Below are 23,463 nucleotides of genomic sequence, written 5' to 3' on the forward strand. Positions count from 1 at the left end.
TTCACATTGAATATCATAGTGCTGTGATTGCTTTTTCTCACATGTTCTGCTGGCTGTCCAGCTATTTATTTTACTTTAAATGTTGACATGGTCCTGGGAAATGTTTTCTTGTTGTGTCAGAAATATAACTAGATTGGATTGGAAAATGCACATGTATTTAAATGTAAAATTAAACTGGTAAAGTAGCCAATTAACAATATTTTATTATATTAGTTGCAAAACACGAAATGTTTTGTATCCACATAAATAGTATCCAAGTATTAAAAATTTTCTTGTATTCAGCAAAAAAAAATCTTTAATGCTTGGATAAACCATCCAGCCAATTAGATGATATGGGGTCTTACTGAATCCAACAGTTGCCAGGTTTCTTGAAACCAGTGCTGATGATTGCTGCTGAATGGTTTGAAGTCACACAGTACCCAATTTACCCCTCACCAGCACTTTGAGGTATCTCCATCAGAGATTCATACATTGCCAAAAACTGGAGCTGGCCTAGACCCTCTTTTGAGATTCATAGTCTGGTGTACTGCAATTATAATATAACCAAACTACTGCTGCACCTTTCTTTGTAAGATACTGACGTTCTTAATTCATTGCTACAATGTTTACTTGACAATAACACCTAGGAGCTCACTTGATTTTCTTATTGGAACAGGGGATCTTGAGGAGTCAGGAATCATATTTGCTGAATATACCCTTGAATTGTAAAATGCATGGGATGGATATCTTGAAACAAAGAATTGTATATGGTCTGTAGAACAATGGACGTGAGCAAAATGAGACTTTCTTGCTCCATACGTTATTTTATTATTAGTTTATCTTGCTACAAAAGCTTTCACCTATTTAGTTTTGAAATTTGCAGAGCCAGTTCCAGAAACTAAATTGGATCCTCACACAATTGCACTGTTAACTTGTAATAGAAATTCATTTTAGTAAAACTGGATACAGCAGTAAATAATGACTAGACTTTCCCAGATGAAGTTTTTTCAATCCGATGCACATTGTTGGAATAAATATATTTTCTGCCTCCTGGTTGGTACAATCTTTAATCCAGTTGCAAAACAGCATTGATTTCTTGATAGAAAACTATCCCTAGTTTAAATTTAATTGACAAACTCAACAAGGGAGCACCAAGCATGATTTCAATGAGAAACTGACATAATGCCTTCACGGTGGAATGGTGAATGCTATCCTGAGTTTGGAATTAAAGTATATTCTTAAAGCAGAGTAAAGCAAGTTTTACTCTGTATTTGGCTGTGCTCCGTATACTCTGGTACAGTTTGTTGCTGTTATTAGGTTTTTCAAGATAGATCAAGTTTCATCCCATAATACCAAAACTCCTTACCTCGTTGAATATAAAACATTATCAATAATCCCCATTCACTTCCAGGCAGAAGTATACAAATCACAACAATAAAGTAAAGTTTGCTGTCTTTATTTTTCTATCATGCTGAGTGAAGATACACATTAGGAATCTGTTGAGATGGAAATAGTGTCAAAAATAGTCTAGGAACTCTTAAAAAAAAAGTGTTGTCTTGAGGTTGTGGTGAGAGCATCATTAGAATACATTGATTGTATTGTTGATATGTAATCCTTAGCTATCAATAGTAGTAATAATTTTCCTTTTATTTATAAATAAAACTCTGCAATTAAAAAGTTAATATTGAGTTCCAAAAGGTTCAATATGCTAAATATGTCAGTAATTATTATGTTAGTTTGATGAAATTTTTTTTTTATTTTTAAATGCTATTTGTGAGTTTTGTTTGAAATTGATTTCTTGAATTCCATCAAATTGCTGTTTGCATACGTTAGTTCTCGCATGATTATTCCTTTATTGCTATTATTACATAAATATATTTAATTTGAAATACTGATGCCGTATCATGTATTAATTGATAATTAATAAATTATTCTGATTATTTGTAGTAAAGTGGTGTAAATGGTTTCCTAATATTTTTGAGGGTTAGAATTCTGAGTAATTGTACCAATTTCTTACAATCTAAACTTAATAGAGTTTTAAAAGATCACTGTGTATTTTGCATAACAATAGTTTGAATTATAATTGGACGACAGCGAATAATTATAATTATGCTTGAAATTAATTGTTAATGGGTAACTGAGACAAATGCTATGTTAAACAAAAACGAGGCAAAGGCGTTTGTAAATATGTGACTAAAGGCACAAATTGCTAATATTTCCAAGGATTAAGATAAACGAACTGTAACAGTTTCAATGTATTCTTTTTAAATTAAAATCATAATCCTAGATTAGAACGGATGGATAACTAACGAGATGTTCAAACAGAACGATTTATTTGTAACCCTCTGTTGGAAGAGGCAAAAGCATCTTATTCGTGAAATGTGCTCCCTCCAAAAGCCAAAACATCCACACATCAAACAAATAACGCGAAATGCAGTGAACGTCAAAGACTTGTTTAACTTCATGTACAACTCCGAAATTTCCGACAATTCGTATTTAAGATCTTATTATTATAAGATATTCCAGTTTTAACCAATCGACACATAGTTGCGAAAAAAAATTCTGAGTGAAACGAAAGACATAATGTTGTTTCAAGTTCTACTAAAAGACCACATTTGCTTGATTGGTATAACTCGCAGTGTTCGTATTCACTCCAATTTCAGTTCTGGTTAAAGGGTACCTGGCCTTGAAGGTCTCCTTAATTATTGAGATTTATTTCGCTGTCTGCTTTATAATTCATATTTTCTTGCTTACATTAATGACAATTCTGACATTCGTTTTTACTTAAATCCCTTTGCCTTTTTATATCATTTACTCCATCCCTAAAATTAGTGCATTTATTATATGCAATAACAGTCGTATCGTTTACGAATACAATTTTGATTTCTTGAACATTTTGCCAACTAATGCTATATAAAGATCCACACTCTAAACGTGTACAATCAAACCTCTGATTTTGCCTCCGTTGTAGTTTTGTAAAGTTAAGAATAGACAGTGCACATTCATGTAATCCACTTACGCAGGCAAAAACAGCTAATTTAAGAGGAAAAAAATCTAGTTGCTTCTGATCAAAAGTGAGATGAAGAATTGAGAAAATTTTCTTAGAGAAATGTGGTTACAGTAATTGGTTTCTGATTCAATCCCCCAAATGCGGGGACCATTCTTTATCTGCACTGTGGGTTAACTCTGGTCCTGGCCAGGGTGATCACTAAACAGGATGATGCTGTTTCAAGTGCTGGTTTTAAACAACGTAAAAAAAGGAATTAATATAATAGCCAGTGACTCTTTTTAATCTTTTTTGTTACGTCACTTGATAATCATTGTGTCCTCGCATAAGAGAACAATTGTTGAGATTAAGAATCAGTAAGTGAAAGAGATGACTTTTTGCCAAAAGGAGGTTGTTGCAACCGTCTCCCAAACAAAGCCTAGTTTTAACTATCTCATCGTTTGATTGATTAAGGCTTTGGATAAAGTTCCGCGCCAGACTGACAGGGTGTTTTGAATAGCCACTTCCAAATAAAGCCCACTTGGATGGCTGTGCTTGAAGATCAGAGTGTAAAGGATGAGTTTACCGGCAGTTACCAAGTGATAAATAGAGGACTCAGACAATAGTACCTTCTCTGAGGACAGACGGGCTTTACAACAGTCCTGGCGTCATATCCTGCTGTGGCGCTTCTGCTCTCAGCCAGAGCACTTCTTTCTCTTTTTTTTTGCTCCTTAATAGTACATATATAAACCCCAGAATATGTGAAGGTTTGATTAGTCTGTGATCATCACAGTGCCCTGCCTTTTACCTGAGAGCCTTTTGTTTTGCAGCCCTCATCCTTCAGTGGGACTGTCCCACAACGCGCCCCCAAACAGCAACTTGATCCTGCCAAAGTCCAGCTTGGTTTTAAGAGACCTATAAGCAAATAATTGTTGGTGAATTGTATTACTAATAATCGCTTAGAATATCTACGAATGATGTGCTGCCTTCACAGGCGTTCTTGACTTGATTCCAAAAGCAGAGTTTGCCCTGAAGGCACACTACTTTATTGTGTAAGGAAGCTAAAGGACGCATTTCTAGATCTGTGGCCGATAATGAATGAAAGCTGTCGCGAAAGGCAACAGGACAGGTTGCTTTAGCTGCGGCAGGCGCATGTTCACTTTTGTATTTAAAAACCATATTTTTCCAGTGATGGGGAATGAAGATTGCGGGGATTGGCCAATGAAAACACACGTCTCCACAGAGAAGACTCTCGTCTATTCGCCAATCAGAAAGCAGGGGTCTCGATGGAGCCAGGGGTGGAAGAACTGATAAATTCTCCAGGTCACCGTCCCAGCGACTCCTGGCTGTGACTCCAACTCCTAACCCTTGGACCACAGTTGTACCTGTCACACATACGCAGAGCAACAAAACCGACCATCAGCACCGACTTCCGAAACTTCAGGAGAAAAACTCAGCCAACTTTCTTCAACAATCACCACCCCCCCGCCCCCCAATCTCCCTGCCCTTCCTTCACTTCCGTCGGAGTGTTTGGGGGTATCACATCTGCTCAGAACTGAAACAACTGTACAACTTGCCTGAAGTCATCTAGCCTACGTGGATTTACCTAAAAGTGGTCACACATTTTCTTTAAAAATAGATTTTCATTTCCTCCTTCTCCCTCTCCTCCTCCTCCTCTCCCCCTTCCCCTCCCCTCGCCCCCCTGTCGGCAACGCACAGGAAAATCTGGGACTTGAACGCCTTTAAAAATGAGCACGTTGGCTGGACCCGTCCCAAGAATGATGCGGCCAGCCCCGGGACAGAATTACCCTCGCAGCAGCGGGTTCCCACTGGAAGGTGAGCCGCACATGCTTTAACTGACTGGGGTTTCTAGTCCAGTTCTTTATTTTAAAAAAAAGACTTCGTTAATCGCGCAACCGCAGAACCTTAACTCTTCTGTACGAGGCAAAAACAATATGAGGCTTTGCCCTCTCCAGATTGTTTCAGATGTAGCTGTAATTGTCTTGGCCTTTTCCGGGAGAAACCCTTTCTAAAGTTTCTCAGAACTCGAGATAAAGGGACGTTCTGCGATTATCATGTTCAGTGTATCCAGTGAGTAGAACCGTACTGCGACTTGAACTCTCTTGTGAGCGCAATCGTGCACCAGATACACCTTAAAGTTTAACGGAGACAGTCTGTGAAATCAATCAGAAACAAAACTCCTTCGGCGTTTCAAATATCTTTAAAGTTTTCTCTTTAAACCTTGACCACATGTAAAAAAGCGCTGGGTCCAATTCCTGCGCTAGACAGTTCATTGTAAACACGAACTGCGCCGGATTAGTGAATCTTCAAACTAGATTTTAAAAAAAATGTTGAGATTTTCAGTTCCTACATAGAAGTTTGAAAGGCGTGTGTGGGATGGGGGAGATAGTTGAATATATATTTTAACTATTGCAGCGGTAGAGTTGGGATAACGTCCGCTCATACCATATGAATGTACAACTTCAGATCTTAGGTCCAAACGTTACCATTCAATGTTAAAGATTATTGTCAAGTGACAGCTAGGAACGAGGACAAATTCTACACCAAGAATCTATTTCGTTCTAGCATATCTCCCGCAAGGGAATCGAGTAAGGTACAGAAACCCCACTGTCCACTGATGTGTTCTTAACAACGTTGTGATATGTTTTGATTTCCTCTCCACTTCGCTGTTTGTTCGGTAAAAATTTCAACGCATTTATTAATGCTGCCGTTTTCACTGCAAATAGTGTCAACGCCTTTAGGTCAAGGGAGAGTGAACCAGCTCGGAGGAGTTTTTATAAATGGCCGGCCTCTGCCAAATCACATCAGGCACAAGATAGTAGAAATGGCCCATCACGGCATCAGACCGTGTGTCATCTCCCGGCAACTGAGGGTCTCCCATGGTTGTGTCTCTAAAATCCTCTGCAGATATCAGGAGACGGGCTCCATCAGACCAGGAGCCACTGGGAGCAAACCCAGGGTAAGTCGATCTAAACTCTTCTGTTATTTGATCAAATGCTTGATGAAGTGTTGGAATTTGGTTGATGTGAGTTACCGCATCATGAAAGGCGTTGTGCTCGTTCACCTGGAAAGTGTGTCCGAATGGAGCTGCTGTCTCTGCAAGCTTTTCGAATGCGCTTTAAACACAGGCAAGTTAGACCGTCTGAAACCACCTGAGGAGTGTAGTATCGTCTTTAGAACTGAAATTCAAATCCCGTATTTGCAGAACGCGCCCTAATATTTACACTGCCTATATGTACAATTGTAAGATTCACGAGCGACTGTCATTACCAAAGCGTTGCAAATAACATGAGCTGTATTTATCCAAATGTCGCTATTTCAATAAAGCTGAAAGTTCCTGGAACAGAATAATTTGACAGACCTGTACTTAAGGCCCACGTCGTTCAAACCCATTTATTCAACGCGGTTTGTTGAACGATGCAGTAACATTTGATCATCCGAAACTGGAAACACGTTAGCCAATCTGAGGGACCAAAAACTTAAAACTCCTTGAAAAAAACTGAGGGCACGTGTAGCAATGAAAATGCCATGACTAAACTAGTGGGATTGCAAAGATGTAATCTATTTAACTATTGGATTCACGATTCGTATTCGCAAAAAGAATAACGCTCAATTTAAGGTTCACTGCAGTAACGTATTCAGACATACCAGAATAACCAGTTCTTTTCATTCTCGCCGGATATGCAATATATAACATAAACATGCAAGTTGTTTAATATTTTCATTGTGTATGTCCATAAAATTAAAATTTTGCTCAACCCTTTGGTGGGGAATGTTGCATTAGAACACATGAAATTAAGGGAACTCTTGAATAATTTAAATGCCTTTCAGCATTTTCTTTATAGGGTAAACTTTGTTTCTCCACAATCGACTAGGATGGTCAAACTGTTCAGGACTCGTTTACAAGCCAAAAACGCACGTTATTACTTGATTCGTAGTTTAATTTGTAATATGGAATGTTTTGTCACAGACAATTAAACACGCAGGCTGTAATGACCAACGATCATTATAATATAGCCCATTAAACACGGAACTTGTACAACAGCTCACCGCATTTTCAATAAAGCCCCTGCAAAGTTCAAGTGCTGACCTACAGTTGTTAACAATCAGTAAAGCGTTTGCACCCCGTTTTGTTTGTTCTTTTTGCCCTTACGTTCACTACAAGCCAACTTCATCAAATAAATATTCTAGATCAGTAACCAATTGTATATGCCTGAGAGAAGGGAACTACGTCAAATAAAAGCAACTGACCATATGAACGCTGAAAAGTTTATCCTGATTTTAGTTTTGTTTTAAATCATGTTGTATGCAACGTAATTTTTCTAGGATTTGGATGAGAAATTGTAAGGGCAGTAATTTTATGTCGGGAATTATTGGAACTTGAAAATACAGTATATTGTTGCTGATTTAAAATTTGCATACCTCTATGAATGCAAATAAGAAACAGGCCATCCCCCAAGAGCTTATTAAACACAATTGTAAATCACGTTTTATTTCTCTTTTTGTAAAAACATCATTAATAAAGCAAATGGCAATACCAGACGTGGAAAAAAAGATCGAGGAATACAAGAAAGAGAATCCTGGAATGTTTAGTTGGGAAATCCGGGATAAGTTGTTGAAAGACGGCATGTGTGATCGGAACACCATTCCCTCAGGTTGGTTCAGTATTTGTGATTTTTTCGATGGAAGGGTGGGTGAAATGGGTAGAAGGAATCTAATAACAATTTAACTAACATAGAGAAATAATTCTTCTGGCTTCATCTAAGCCTGGAACTGCCCGTAAAACATGTAAAATGTGTCCAGCTGCGCAAACCAATAAAGAAAGCTTAAACAGCTCATGGTTTTAACGAATTGCTTCAAGTGGGTTCCGGACTTTAATGCCTCCAATTAAAATAAATACTGTGTAAATTCATTTTAAGTGAAACATTATTATTTATCAGGATCGTCAGAGAGCAATGTTATAAGGTTATGATAAGTTACTATTTCGCAGACTGGAATTATAGCCTACGTATTTCACTAAGAAAATAATTCATTGCAAGAAATTGAATGTGCTTTTGCCCCATGGATGTTGATGCTGAAATGTAATGATCTTTCTATTTTAATTTCATCTTTTCAAGAATAATATTGTCGGGAAATTATTTTTAAAAAGACTGGTTTTATTCGAAATTCTAAACTAATGACTGAATCCTACATTATCTGACATTTAACTACGCAAAATGTAAAATTTCGTCACTGTTTTAAATTAATTAATCATTTGATCGTTCTTTTAAAAACAAAAAAAAAATTTTCTTCCAAACAAGTGAGTTCAATAAGTCGCATTCTGAGGAGTAGATTCGGAAAGAAAGAGGAGGAAGAGGAAGACTGTGAAAGGAAGGAATATGAAGACTGCGATAAAAAGACCAAACACAGTATAGACGGCATTCTGGCAAGCAAGGGTAAGAGGTGGAATTCGTCTAATTACTGGTGCATTTTTAGCAATTCCGAAGTATTAATTAAATATTTATTATCAATTTTATTTTTATGGATAGGCATTAGGGAATCCCAGAACGATTATTGCTTTACATGTTTTGATGGTGGGTGGGGGCGGGGGGCGGGGGGTTTTGGTGGTGCTGGTATCTTTTCGTTTAACGTTACACCAAAAGAAAAGGTTTTAACCAATGTGGAATACATGGATGAAAGTTCATATACCCCACACTGGGGTAGTAACAATCACACTGCCCCGAGACGGATGCGACAGAATGACCACGAGCACACAGTTGCCTGCAGCTGTAAATGCCTCGGTGCCCTTAGCTTTGTTTTGTAGTCCTGGTATTTTCCGAAATCAGAGAAAATGGACGGAAGTACTGCTTTCGTTCTGTCTTGTGAGTTTTATTGAGCTGGTTTCGGGTGGTAAAGTTTACGCCAAGGTGTTAAAACAATTCAACAAGTTATAGCAAAGGGCGGCGATTTCAAAGTTGGATACCCAGCGTGGACAAGCCTTATCAGCACAGCAACCTGTTGATAGTTTGCCGCTTCATTTGTGCGCCAAGATAGAGACAATTTTCAACCTTTACTTTTTGACTGCAATTTAGTTTAGAGTTCAGGAATGTTGTCAGGAGGAATGGGTTTAATTCTATACGGTCGGTTTTCAGAGATTATTAGAAAGCAATCGTACTGTTTTTACATTAAGGTCACCAAGAATGTCAACAATTCGGCTATTCTTGCTTCATTGTTATCGATTTCTTCTTGTATTTAAAGACATAGAACTCAGTTTCAGACCGCAGGTGTGACGAACCTGTGGAACCAGAATCTATGAAATAATGTTCTTAATAACAATCCTATGTAACTCTGAAGGATGGAAAATGATTTTAATATCGATTTCAAAAGTCCAATAATTAACTTTGAAGCAAATCTGTAAACTTCTGTCACCACAACATTTTGCGAAATCCGCGATTTTAAAGCTTTTGTCCGGTTGTGGAATTTGGTAACCGGTTTTAAAGTCTCGGACCGATAATGAACGTAGATGCAAAACATCGCAGGACCTTTATCAAAATGTAAGTGAACTAGCCTTAGATTCTACTCTTTGAAGTGGACGATCATGTCGACTTCGCGTTACTGCATGATTCCAAAAGGTTACCAGAAGTGCGTCAGGTTATCAATGATTTGCCATCGAATTGGGTTACTTTTATCACTCCCTTGCAGTTTGAGTTTTGATCAAATCAGAACTGGACTAAATTACTTGATTCCGTTTCGACTGAACCTTATCAAGTCGAGATGATCTAGTGCTACTGTATTCGAATAGAATCATTAATGTTGCAATATTAGGAAGACATAAAATTATAAATTGTGAAAAAAGGGTTTCCGATAGAAAATCCCACTCTAAAAGTGAATTAAACTTTAAATGCATCTGTTATAAACAGTAGCCCTAAAGACAAAAACCTTTTGATGTCATTACATAAATCATTCGATCAATTAAAAATTACATAAAATAATCTATTCAGCTGACTGTCACAGAAATGCTGAATAACCACTAACACGCAATTGAAATTGGAAATTTACAACTTTTGGGTTGTTTCTATAGGTTGAATTTCATAATGATCTATTGAATCCGCTCAACCTTTTTTCCTTCTGTATATCTTTCGATACATAGAGCATCCATCTCATTGAGAAATACCAAAGGTACTTTACGAAACAAGGGACATTACCAACTAAACTCCGAATTTTGTTTAGCGGGAAGTTAGGGGGTTAACTGTTTGCTAATAACTGTTCTGTCAACTTCTTCGTCACATCTCTTGGGAACTGCAAGTTGTGTTTAATATGATGCCACAAGCAATAAAACGGGACATCTGTGGATATAAAACGTGACTGTATCTAATAAAAACGAAAAGATGACTCTGTTCTCGTAGGGTAACGAATATACCTCAGTGACCTAAATGTGTTTTAACTACCTTTAAAATACAATATTCGTTTTAACGGTTTCAACTTTAATTGTAATTGAAGGGTTGTCAAACGATGTCTAATATTTGAAAGTCGATGGCATTTCGCAGATTTGGCTGTGGGGCTTTTGACTAAGCAATAGCTCAGCCTAAGTTGCTCAAATTATACAGAACCCAAAATACTTCACCAATCCTTCAATTTTATTTTGTAACAAACTTGAATATTGTAGACTATAAGACATTAACCACTATTTAGTAAAGCAAACTGTCCCTGACTTACTTGCCAAAAGTCTGCTAGCCATGTTATCTATAGCGGTTTCGTTTAAAAAAAATACGTGCAATATTAATTTCCTGTGTATCGCCTGAATCTCGTCTGAAAAGTGGCTCCGAATGAGTGGCGCAGTCTCCTTGGACTGGTACGGAACTGGGGGCGACAGTGATGCTACTTGTGAGCAGGTTCATGACGCGTGAGAGCTCGTTTGTAGTCTGCACTGTTTATTGATCAGATTAATATGCCATCTTTGCCATTTGAATTGTCCGAATGTGTATTTAAGGAGCTCCTATCTGGATCATAACACCGAGAAAAAAAGTATCCCAGTGTCTCATTCTAACTTGTTGGGCATTGTTGCGATTTGATTATCTTCTTTTCCCAGCTAACAAAGTACCTTTTCGCAAAGACATGTTTTGTTAATCAAAACATCGAATCTGTTTAAAAAAACGCTAGAAAACTCTTGGGAAGAGTGTATAAATTTAAGTCCCTTTTAACATTAGCCTTGCGCACAAGCTTTGACACAAAGTGTCGCTTGTTGCTGGAGTCCATAGACCTGCCCGAATTTCGCTGCAAATAGGATCTTGAGTAGACAAAAACGACCAAATGAGCTGGTCAAACATTTGTACAACTTTTCCAGCTATACAAAGAGGTGCTTGAATACACAATCCACACTTGGAGATGAACTTGGAAAACAAAGAAGCCTGAGTCCATTGAAAGTTACACTTTAGGCTTGGCGGGACAAAGCCTATGCCAGTGACAGCTTGGTCGCCACAAAAGAAGGCAACCTTTTTGTAATTCAGAGAAAAAGAAGAACAGAAACCGTCCAAACAAAAGGCTGAGAAAAGACATTATGGGCTTGCAATGAGGGATGAATTATTCAGTGATCGCCAGTAGCAGCGAGTCCTTGCAGTTTTATGGACTCTCTCTTCACCGTGGAAAACTAGCCATTTTCACCGACAAAATGTTTCTTTTGCTATCTTTTTAGACGTATAAGATGCCGACTGTCATTCAAAAAAAATACAATTGGCATCATTCGATTGAGCGAAGGCTCTGATTTAGGGGCTGGCGTTAGGTTGGAAGGCGAGAAGAGGGAAAAGTGCTCAGAAAGCCAGCGATTTCCTCGAGCAAATAGGCGAGAACTCAGCCTTTACAAACGGCTATATTTTATGTGAGCGACGCATTGCGGATCGGGGATGTGTAAAAGAGCAGTGTTTTTATTCTAAGGTAGTCTCTTCATCACAGTGTCATTAGTTTGAAGGAGAAGAAAACAGTTTGGTATATGGCGGGGAATGGGGGGGCGGGGTGGCGGTTGCTGTGTGGAATGCCAACTTTCCACTCTAATTATTCCAGTAAACAGTTTAGTAACTTATATAAGTAAACACGTTGCCCATTTACTGGAGATTTCCGTCTATCGCCACCGCCTCAGTAACATTACCGAGCTGCACCGTGAGCAGTGCAGTTTGTGACTCTCGCTCATGGGCTCCGCCAATTCATGATTATAACTTTGAAATAGTTCGAGGAAGCACGTAAGCACAGCGTCTTGTGCTAATGTAAAGTGACTGACACATCGCTCACAAGATCGGAACGAAAGATACTTTGTTAAAACGCATTTACAAATCAACGTTGTAAAGACTTGCCCACATCTAGCTGGCTGAATGTTGCAAAGTATCTATAAAATTGTATCGTTGAAGGTTTTATTTAAAAAAAAAACAAAGAAAATGACCGTTTGGGAACTATTAAGGAGCAGGACGTTCTTGCTGGAAGTGGTTGGTAGTTTTTTTTTAAAATTATCGATGGGGCGCTATAAATGTTTCTGTTATATTGGGTGATTCTAAGTGTCGCAGGCTGCGCGCCAGCTCCTATTTGAATGGGACACAGTGTTTGCGCGGAGCTCCAGGCGTGGTCAGGCTCGATTTATCCGCAATCATGCGCAGGTCCAAAATTCAATCAGAAACCCGGACCGAAGCCCTTTCAAGCTGATTAAATTGAGCCTTTTATTTCTTCTCACTTTCATCTTTTCCCGCCCCGCCCCCAATTCGCCCGGGGCACAAATTCGTGAAATTTCTGTCCCCTCTTTCTCTCTCTCGCTGGGACGGCAGTTCGATTCAGCTAACAAGCAAAGCTGTGAGATGGGACAAGATGAAATAAGTTTTACGGAATGAGGGAAGTTTTGAACGAGCCGAAGCATTTTTGCTTCATGCAGTAATGGAATTCCTGACAGCTGATAACTGTGTCCTGCAGACACGCGACTCCCGCGCCCTATCTTAACATTTAGATGTAAAGTTTACAATTACAGTGGTACTCATTGACTCTGGCTGGCTCTGAGAGGCGCACGGGAGTGGGCAATTAGATCGAAAGCGTGATAGCGTGCAGATAAGGCATTTTCTTGGAAGAATATGTTCTAGATGACGAGACAAGCTAAGTGTGGAGAGTTACATGTGTGAGAGACGATCATCGGTGATTTGGACCTGTATGTGGAGAGACACCCTGTGACTCTTGTGCCTCCTAACACAAGATATAACATGGACCGCCTTGATGACTCACATCGGACAATCAGTGAAACACAAGTCGATCAGAGCTGCAAACCGGCTTTATTAATAATCGGAGGAGCCCATCAGCACCGGGTTGTACTAATTGAAGTCCTTTGCTGACTCTGTTCTCCTGTGTACACATTTCTAACTTACATGCAATTTATTCCAAATAAATGGTCTTTCTAAAAAAAAGTGGATTTCCTAGACACCAAACGACAAACCACGTCGGGGTAGTTTTCTTTCAAGTTAATCACATTTGGCTACTAATCAGTTAATCACGAAAATCACAACATTAATCAAACGAACCATATCTGTGGTGGTAAAATAAATAAAAAGGCCCAACACCTTCTCATTTAATTCTCCGGCGCAAATTGTCTCGCAATCTGATGATCTAAACTTTATTCCGCGGCAAACGTGCAGCAAAACTAGAAGTGTATGAACGTCAAACTTCTCTTTTTTACAGAAAGGTTATATAGAAGTCATGATAATGGCACTGACGAAATACACTTTCCCCTTTAAGACAATACTTTGGAAGATTGTTGTAAAGTCAAAGGATTTGGATCCGGAAGGGAATAGCTGACAATATGATTCCATTCTGGATGCAGAACTCCCTTGCAGTGGCGTGGGAGCGCCTCATTGTTGCAGGTGCTGTCTTTCGCTGAGGTGGTCAGCAATGAGCCAATTGCACTTGAGATTTCGGATAAGATTCCCGGGATCGGTTGGTGGGATCCCCAAGGAAATTCCTGGTTTCTTGGGTCCGCAACCAAATCTCAACATTGGATGTCCGTTTCTCGCCTCATTCTGAGCAAGTTGGCTGCTCTGCATTTTCCCATCCCTACTCCCACACCCACCCCCAAGCCCCAACAACCGACTATTACAGACGCTATATAAATGCAGGCGCTTTGTCTGAGTAGAAATGAGGATTAGTTTTAATCACTAAATGTTCCACATAACGCTTTGTTCCAGGATTACTGGAACTATACGAGAAAGGAAAATGGGGCTGTTTGTCGCCAAACTAAAGGTTGGAATTATTTATAATATGATAGATATTGAAGGAGAAAATCACTAAGATCTAACTCAGCCCGTGAGAATAAAACAAGGTTTATTGATGATTCAGTGGAGAAAGGCGAGCTTCATTCCTCGCTTGTGACAGAGGTTCGTGTTTAATAATTGGCTCGGTTTTATATAGAGAAGAACGAGCTAGCGTTCCCCCACCTTGCTGGTTAGTCAGCGGCACTTAATATGGAGTCAATAGGGCCAGCCTTGAATGAAATGGTCCAGACAGTTGCTAGCATTCATTGTCTCCCCTCCTACGTAAGGATCTCGCGGTACAGCAGTAATGTCGGTATCTCAGGTCCACGAGGTGCTGTTTCAAATCGCACCTTCACCAGGCAGCAGGTAGATGTAAAAAAAATTTGCTCGGCTCAAATGACAAATGGACGCGTCTTGAGTTATAGTGCGGAATTAAAACTCGTGTAGACATTCACATTTTCAGGAAAATAGATATTAAGCAGGGGTGAATGTGCATCAATTTCTTCCAGGCCCTGTTTTGGATACTCGATTGGATTCCTCTCCACACCTCTAGATTTTGCAAGTACTTTTAATTCGAGTTTTGACTGTTAAATCGTAAAAAGAAGAAACCAAAACATTTTCAGGAAAGATTCAGGCGCAATGATAATTTATCAAATATTCTGAAATTGTCGGGGGAAGAAAACTCTCCAGCAATTGTTTTTATTGTTCACATCGAGTAGGACAGAACCTGAACCTTATGTGGATTCTATTCTGGACTGCAATTGGTCACATAAACTTGTCTAATTACCAGCGTGAAATCTCACCCCTCCAGAGGTAGATTTCATGACGCTATAATTTAAGAGCCACCACAGTGTAATGCTACATCGTGATGGCATCAGTATCTTTATGCCAGAAGGCATCTAACTGCTGGAGAACATTAGCAGGCAAGGCTTTCTAAATCAATACAATGTTTCAAATCAGATGTTTTGAATGCACAAAATTTATATTCAATTTCCTGACTTATTTATTGCAGTTAAAATAAAAAAAACTTTAAAAGAAGCAAAGACACTATGTATGTATGCTATAAAATAAATTTTGTCACAATGCCATTTGAATAAATTTCTTAAAAGCAACAATTTTAATAATTATTTTTTTTAAATAATGACCACTAATCTTGTAACAAGCAACACATTATGTTAAATGTTGAATTTCTTTACCTAAAACAATACAAATTACAAAACTTTCCTTTTAAATTTCATGAAAGTTAAATGCAGTATTAAAAAAATTACAATGTTTGGCTTACTGAAGTGAATAGTATATGCATATAAATTGATCGATTACACCTGCAGCTAGACTTATCATTAAAGGTATTGTCCAATTGCAAGAAGCAATAAATGAAGTAATTTAACTTAAGGTGGCAATATAAGTTGGATAAAGACATGCAGAATGGTATTTATTTAGGGATTATAGTACTGAAAATAAAATGATTTTAATTGGTTTACTGTCTACAGCTACAGCTAGATATATTGTAAAGACTGAAGGACTTAGAATAATTTATGGGGCAAAGGCGCATTATTACTTGTCAGCTTTTGCTACCTTTTAAGTGTTGCATCATTGATAAATAAACCAGTAGTAATTATTTCCTTTATCTTTAATCCTTGACATGCTGTAGCAAAGCAATCAATAGTATCCAAACCAACTGAATGGAGATGACTCCAAAGAACATATAATTACTGCCTCAATGCCCATGCCTAAGACAATGCATATATTTTATATAGGACCATGGGTTACACACTGAAATGTAGTAAACTAAATTACGTGGGAGGAATAAGTTTACGCTATGCCTGTTCAACAAGATACAACATTGAGATAACAAGTTTTGATTGGAAAGAAGTATAATACTGCAGATGCTGGAAATCTGAAACACGGACAAAGAATGCTGGTTAAGCTCAGCAGGTCTGGCAGAATCTGCGGAGATATAAACGGAGTCAAAGTTCAGAATCTGAAAAAGCACCATACTGGACTCATAACTGTAATTCTGTTTCTCTTTCTACAGATGCTGTCAGATATGTTGAATTTCTCCAGCATTCTCTGTGTTTGATTAAAAAGGAACCTTGAACTAAAAATGTCAATATTTCTCTAATCTACAATGTACCTTGAATTCTTATCATAAATATCGAAAAAAATGCATTGACTCTCATTAAATTATTAATACTAAAGTTTATCCATTGTATTTAAACTTAATTTAGCTTAATTATGTTCACTTTACCAACCACAAGTTCACTTCAGTTGAATTTAAGCAAATGAATGACAACAAGAGGCAAGATTTCATCTGAAGGAGCAACTTTTGAACATAGCTGAAACCAATAAATGATATAACATGTGACAGAAAGTCTTATTGCTTTCATCTGGAGTACTCGTATCTTATAGTATGGTTTTGATCAAGTGACTCATTGAAATATGTTAATTGTTTTTGTCAAATCACACTATATGTATTGAATCTGAATGAATAGGGACAATATACAATAAAATGCAGAAGTATGGCCACTGGTTATGCTCTTAGTGAAGTCCTGTAGAGCAGAATATGCTGATGACGGCTGTGGTCATGCAGCTAGTCTGTGCAGATATTTACAGCTAAGGAGTCATGAAAGGTGCTTCACAACTGAATTCATTGGAGTTTTATGTCCCTCTTTGCCTTAGAGCTGTTTTACAACCTGGAATTAAAATCTGAAAGGAAACTTTTCAGTTGCCCTGGCCAAATATTGATCAAGTACTTGTTTGTTGATGCTATTGTTGTGTGAAGAGGGGCCAGCAGCTCTGCCCCTTCTTGCACAACTTCTATTGTCAATGTCTTTTAACAACAGAGATCAAAGCTCTCTCTTTTTCGCTTACTTGATTACTGAGAGGGAATCTTTATTTGGCTAACGTAGGATATTGCAAGTGGAAAACATTACTAACATAAGTCTTATGAATTAATAATTAACTTAATTGAACAGTGAAATAGTTGAGTGAAAACAGCAAAACTGAAATACATAGGTTGCATGTTGTATTTAATTTAATTCATTACTGTGATCATAACTGTATTTGAATGGCAACTTCAGTAGTACAATTTGTAGTTTTCTATTATTTTAGTTCATTTAATTTCATTATTGAAATGTTTTGTTTGATTTTAAAGTAAATTTCTGATTTAAACTTGTTCTTGCCAAATTCATTGTGATCCAAGTTGTTTTGTATAAGTACTGTCCATGGGGCACTTTCTTTTTCTTCCCTTTTTCTAAACCTTCTGCCTCAAATCAACAACAGATTTGGGAAATTACTAAGAAGGCTTTCACGACCATGCATTTAAACCATTCCTGAACTGTCTTTGAACCAAGAGAAAATCCAGAAAATAATTATAAAGGAGCAAGAAGCCTTTTCAGCTTTAATTATTCTCATGATTCCCCTTGTAAAATGATATGGTAAAAGGGTACAGGGAATGAAGGATCAATGTACTTAACTACACTATACACTGAATGATTAGCTGAATGATTGGGATAAATCATCAGTTTAACCTAAAGGTAGGTTGTTGTGTTCTAGTTTGAATAACTTTACACCACAACAAATGACTTCTCCTGGACTTTTTGACTATTACTTCTTCTTGGTAATATCACTACCAATTGTTCTGCTAATTCAAAATGGCCCATTGCAAAAATGTCTGCAAAAATCTGCCAATTATACTCTATGACATGTAATCTTTGCTTTAGATTCCACATTAAATAACACTGTGGTTTAATTTTTTAAGTATGGGTTTGATTATTTTCTCATGGAACTTGACAGATTTGTCTTGTGATAAGTAAAACTACTGCCATAACCATTGAAACCTTCACCTTTCTAATTTTGGAATGCAGGTCTAGTTTCCAAAAACATGTAGCCCTACTGTATTGTTTGTAATATTTTTGTTAATGTGAAAATTATACTTATAATTGTTTTCACACGGCATTCATTTAAAAAAAATTAGAAACAATTATTGCAATTGTATAACGGCCCAACAGAACTTCTGGAAGTAATTTAGTTCCTTTCGGTGATTTTCAAAACTTTGAACTGTTATCGATCATCAATTTGTGAAAAAATAGTTGCACTTTTTAAAATCTTTTTTCATGAATTGAGTGGAAAATCAGATATATTTAATAACTTCAGTACTGCAACTTTGGTAATACTTGGGATTTGTTGTTATTCTTGTAAAGGAAATGTCGTTCACTTCATGTTCTTGTTTTCTACGGTTAAGTTTTCTTTGATTCATCGTGCAGAGTTACAGGTTGCTTGCTGAGATTTGACGTTAATGTAGATTTAGTTCAGGAAGACAGCAGAATGTCCATGACAAAATGCATAAAATCTGTTATATTTTGTTAACCATTTCCTTATGTTTTATATTCAGTAGATATGAAGAAGTGTCATGCAACAAAGTATCAGAACAACCTATTTTAAGTACATGTCAATAATGTGTCATAAAGTATGTTACAAAGAAAATACAAAAGTAAGGTACTAATCAATGTTCAGTTGTGATGTGGCTAAACAAAAGTTTTAATTGCTAGAATATTTCATATATATTATGGCATATGTTTTGCTAAGTAGTGTATCTAGCATCTTATCTGAAGGAGTAACATGGAGATAATTCCTTGTGCTATGAATTTGGATGGGTGCAGATTTGCTGCTGGATTGTACCTAAGCTTATTTGTTAAAATGTAACTTGTTTCCATTTTCTGTAATGGATCATAGCTGCACACGAAACTTTAGCATCTGACTACAGCAAACCTTCAATTTACATAGCAGAGCTAATGATTCCACCAAAGCAGTGTGCAATTCTGAAAACATCCATAGACGTCAGTCTAAATTGTGGTTAGAGAAGCCAAATTTTGAAAGCAGGTCCTTGGATTTTCAATGAAAAATACATTTGGTTTTCAATGGCTCATATACTTCAATTAACTTAATACTAATTACCTATTTCATAGTGACTTATTCCATATTTTGGAAATGATTGCATTAGAGGATGGTTTATAGATTCTAATTAAATAACCACTGAAGGCAATGGCACTTGAGGGTGATGTAACAGTCTGCACCATGTGTTATTGCACAATGAGATGAATTTCTGTTGTAGGGCACAGGTGCTTCTTAGAAATATCAAGTGCATGGTGTTTTTGCTTAATGTGGACTATTATAGGTTAACCCTTTGCCTAGAAATTAGGCTTTGCTCAGCCAGAATTCGGAGAAGTAAAAGGGATTAGTAATTCCCAGTGAATGAGATCATCAATCCTGGTCAAATAGTAATTTTCTTATGTGTCCAGTAAGAATTATATTTTATGTGTAATTTTGAAGTTGATATTCCATGGAAAAATCAGTATTGAAATACTTGGCGTGGCAGTTATATCATACCAACTTAAATAGTTTGAAATTGCTTGTGCCAGAAGAGTGTATGGCCTTAACATCAAAATACAATATCACCATCCAGTTATCCAAAGAAGTCCCTTCCCTGATGGTTAACCTTTCGTCTCCCATATACTTTAACAAAAGCTAATCTTTTAAAATTAGCCAGCTCCTTTAAAAAAAATCAGATAGAGAAATTTTATATAATCACAATAAATAGATTTTATTATGTTTATAAAGCATGATTTTAAGGTCAATGTTTCTTCCATGATTAGAGAACTTCTTAAACATTCCTTCACTGAATTCCTTCCCAACTTCCAGAAGTACAATGTGCTGAGAAGATGGGCAAGTGTCTTTTGTCAGGCCTTTTCACGTTTAGTCATTCTAAGGATGTATGCTAGTGTAATCCGGATTGACTTTGCCTCAGCCATTTCCTGCGGAGATTTTGTTCCATCTCTGGTTGCCATCATTGCCACAACAACAGTAATGAGTATTTATATAACACCTTTCAGTGAAGTAAAAATGGTAGAAGTGAATTAGTTCAGCTAAGTTTGCAGTTGACAGAAAAGTAGGTGGGAATGCAAGTAGTGAGGATGACATAAGGTGTCCACAAATGGATATAGACAGTTTAAAAGAGTGGGCAAAAACCTGACAGATGAAAGCTAATGATGGAAAATGTGAGATTAAGCACTTTGGCAGGCAGAAGAGAAGAGCCAAATATTGTTTAAATGGGGAAAGACTGCAGAAAGCTGTAGCACAGTGGGATTTGGGGGTCCCAATGCATGAATCACAAAAACTAGCATCTAAGTTCCGTGGACAACAGGGAGAGCAAATGGAATGTTGAACTTTATTTTGAAGGGAATGGAATGGAATATAAAAATAAGGAGGACTTGCTAAAATTATAGAGGGCACTAATCAGACCACAGTTAGAAAACTGTGAACACTTTTTGGTCCCCTTATGTAAGGACATATATAACAACATTGGATGCAGTCCAGAGAAGGTTCACTGTGTTGATGCTGAGTGTAGAAGAATTCTCTTATGAGGAGATGTTGAGAAGATTGGGCGTGTACTTGTTAGAGTTTAAAAAAAAGAGAGGAGATCTTATTGAAACATATAAGATTCTCCAGGGCTTGACATGGATATATGTGGGGAGACTGCTTTGCTTTGTGGGAAACTCTAGGACCAGAGACCATACAGTCAGAGTAAGGGGCCACTCATTTAATTCAGAAGTGTGGAAGATTTTCTTTCTCTGAAGGTAGTGAATCTGGGGAATTCTTTACTGCAGAGGGATGCAGAGGTTGGGTTGTCAAATATATTCAAGGGTGAAAAGATAGACAGATTTCTAATCATTAAAGGCATCAAGGGTTATGGGATAAGATAGAAAAATGGAGTTGAGCATTATTAGATGAGCTATGATCTCATTTGAATGATAGAGCAGATTCTATTGACCAAATGGCCTACTTCTGTTCCTCAGCCTTATGTTCTATGGTCTAAAAACCCAAAGGTTGTTCAAAATTTGAACTGAGCTACCTAAGGGTTGCAGACCAAATGTTTGGTCAAAGAGATGGACTTAAGGAGTGTTTTAAAGAAGGAAAGAGAGATAGAGAGGTAGAAAGGGAGGGAACTGCACAGACTAAGGCTTAACCAGCTCTACACTTATCTCCAAATCCTGGAGCATTTAAAATAGTGGTGAACCCAGAATTGAAGAACCCAGAAATTTTGGAAAGTTGTGTCGCTGGAGAAGACTAGAGACAGGGAGGAAGAAGGCCATGGAGGAACTTGAAAAAAAATGCTGTAAGTGTTAAAATAGAGGTGTTGCTCAATTAGGAATCAACACAGGTCAGTGAACATAGGAGTATCGAGTGAACAGAATCAGCTGCAAGTGGGGATATGAGTTTAGATTCCCTCAGGTTTGTGAAAGGCATAACATGGAGACCTTCCAGAATAGTAGTCAGCATGGATGTCAGTCTTTACAAATCCCTTCCTCTAAAGGCAGCGGATGCAGAATCTTTCAATATTTTTACGTCAGGAATAGATAGAACTTTTCATCCCCTTGATAATTAAAAATATCAGTAGTGTGCAGGAATGTGGAGTTGAGGTTAAAGTTAGATCAGGCTGATCTTAATGAATGTTGGAGCAGGTTTGAAAGGCTGAGTGGCCTACTCTTAATTGAAAATAAAATAAAACAAGAAAAGAAGCAAGTGGAAAACTAAGGCAAGGCTAGAGGAAATTTGACCAAAAAGACTGGGGGAGGCAAAAAAAATGACATGCAGCTGATATCTCAGCCTTAGCCAATTTGTGGTCAATAATTCATTGGATAGGCACTGGAGGACAGTTCATGGTTAAATCAACCTTCCAGGATTTCTTCTGTCTTGCATTTCTGCTGCAGGCATTACTTCTGCAATGTGTTGGACAAAACAAGGTTGATTGTGTCTGCTCAAGGTTGCCTGCAGGTGTTGGAGGGAACGTGAAGGAGGTTAGTGGTGTTGTTTGCCATGTGCATCCAAAGGGCGATGACCATGTGACCGTAGGTCAACCCTTCCTCCTTTATCAGCACCTGCTCCCAAACTCCTGCCAGCACCACCTGCCCCACCCTATGCTACCCCCAAGGTCTCACCAGTAACCCCCTTTGTGGTAAAGTGTCCCTTTGTCATTCTGCATCCCATGAATGTATGGATTCTGTTCCCATGTCACCATATCCCTAAATTTATGAGGAAAAGTAGCTCAGAATTTTTACCCTCAAAAAATCACAAATTGTTCTTGTTAAAATAAATAGTTTTAAATGAAAGAAACCCAAGAATTGTAATATGAAAACATGTTCTGATGGGATACCCTTTCTATCACAGGTAAAATACCACTGTGCTATCTATTCTTTCTTGTCTGCTGCAGTATTGTATTTAATAAACTGAGTTTTTTTTCCCATTGCCAATTTCTGAAGTACAATATTTCCAATACTGTTCTTCTCTGTGACACTGTCTGCATTTTTGTTTGTCGAAAACCGGCAGCAATTACTAAATACTGGTACAAGCTTAGAAATATCATAAACAAACAAACTACAATTCTTAAGTAGTTGGATGAATATTGGAGCCTGTCATTCCCTTACTGGAGGCTTTCCATGACATTTGAATGCTGGGTGCGGGGGAAGGGCAAGAGGCAATGAGAGGATGTGAAGGACTGCCTCATTGTGCAGTGAAGATTTTCAGAGGGTTAGTTAACCTGAACCAATTTTACATACTTCTTACTAGGCAGCAAAAGAACAGTACTGCCAGAGACCTGGGAAAAGATCAACTCCATTGTCTAAATTGGACAGTGGTGATGGTGCATGGAACTTGAGGGAGGAGGGAATTCTGTTCAGATAAATATAACTGTGAATAAAACAGTTATTTAGTATTGCAAGATGACATGGAATTTTCAAGCAACATTAAGATTTATGTGCAAGTCATTAAGTGTCTCAATTAGTTTCCCAAGTTTGTAAGCACTTATCTTTTCAGAACTTCTATGACTAAGATGTTTATGCTTTCTTTCATTTGCCCCTATTCTAATGTACTCTCGCTGAGCAGCTGCTGTTAGTTGGCATCTGCAAAACCCACACCATGATCGTCAGGCATTACAAGTCCAGTGTTCACCTAACTGTCAATGCCTGTTGTGATTAGCAACATGAAACGTAATGTGTTTTATTCCAACATGAAGTGAGCTTTCAAAAAAAATCAACCCTTAGTATCATGGCCCTTAATTTGCACCACATCATAAGAAGGGAACTACAAAATATCACAGTTGCTATAAAAATGCAAGGAGAAAAAAATCTTTTTCTTTACCACTAAGCCTTTCAAACAAAATTATGTCTTCAA

General features: G+C 37.7%; 1 protein-coding gene across 11 annotated transcripts in view; it reads left to right on the forward strand.

Moving 5' to 3' along the window:
• The first annotated feature begins 4,713 nt into the window (after positions 1 to 4,713).
• The window catches only part of pax3b (paired box 3b), an 88,750-nt gene continuing 70,000 nt past the window's right edge, over positions 4,714 to 23,463 (forward strand). For 8 of the 11 annotated variants that reach the window (XM_020532244.1, XM_020532245.1, XM_020532246.1 and 5 more), the window contains exons 1-4: positions 4,714 to 4,801; positions 5,713 to 5,945; positions 7,512 to 7,641; positions 8,287 to 8,421. In XM_020532244.1, coding sequence (XP_020387833.1) covers positions 4,714 to 4,801; positions 5,713 to 5,945; positions 7,512 to 7,641; positions 8,287 to 8,421 — 586 coding nt within the window. Of the gene's footprint in view, positions 4,802 to 5,712; positions 5,946 to 7,511; positions 7,657 to 8,286; positions 8,429 to 13,290; positions 13,300 to 21,764; positions 21,770 to 23,463 lie in introns of all 11 variants that reach the window. The other 3 variants (XM_020532242.1, XM_048604288.1, XM_048604284.1) reach the window with 3 other exon arrangements.

Source organism: Rhincodon typus, chromosome 13, assembly GCF_021869965.1.
Source record: "Rhincodon typus isolate 14 chromosome 13, sRhiTyp1.1, whole genome shotgun sequence".
Taxonomy (NCBI): Eukaryota; Metazoa; Chordata; class Chondrichthyes; order Orectolobiformes; family Rhincodontidae; genus Rhincodon; species Rhincodon typus.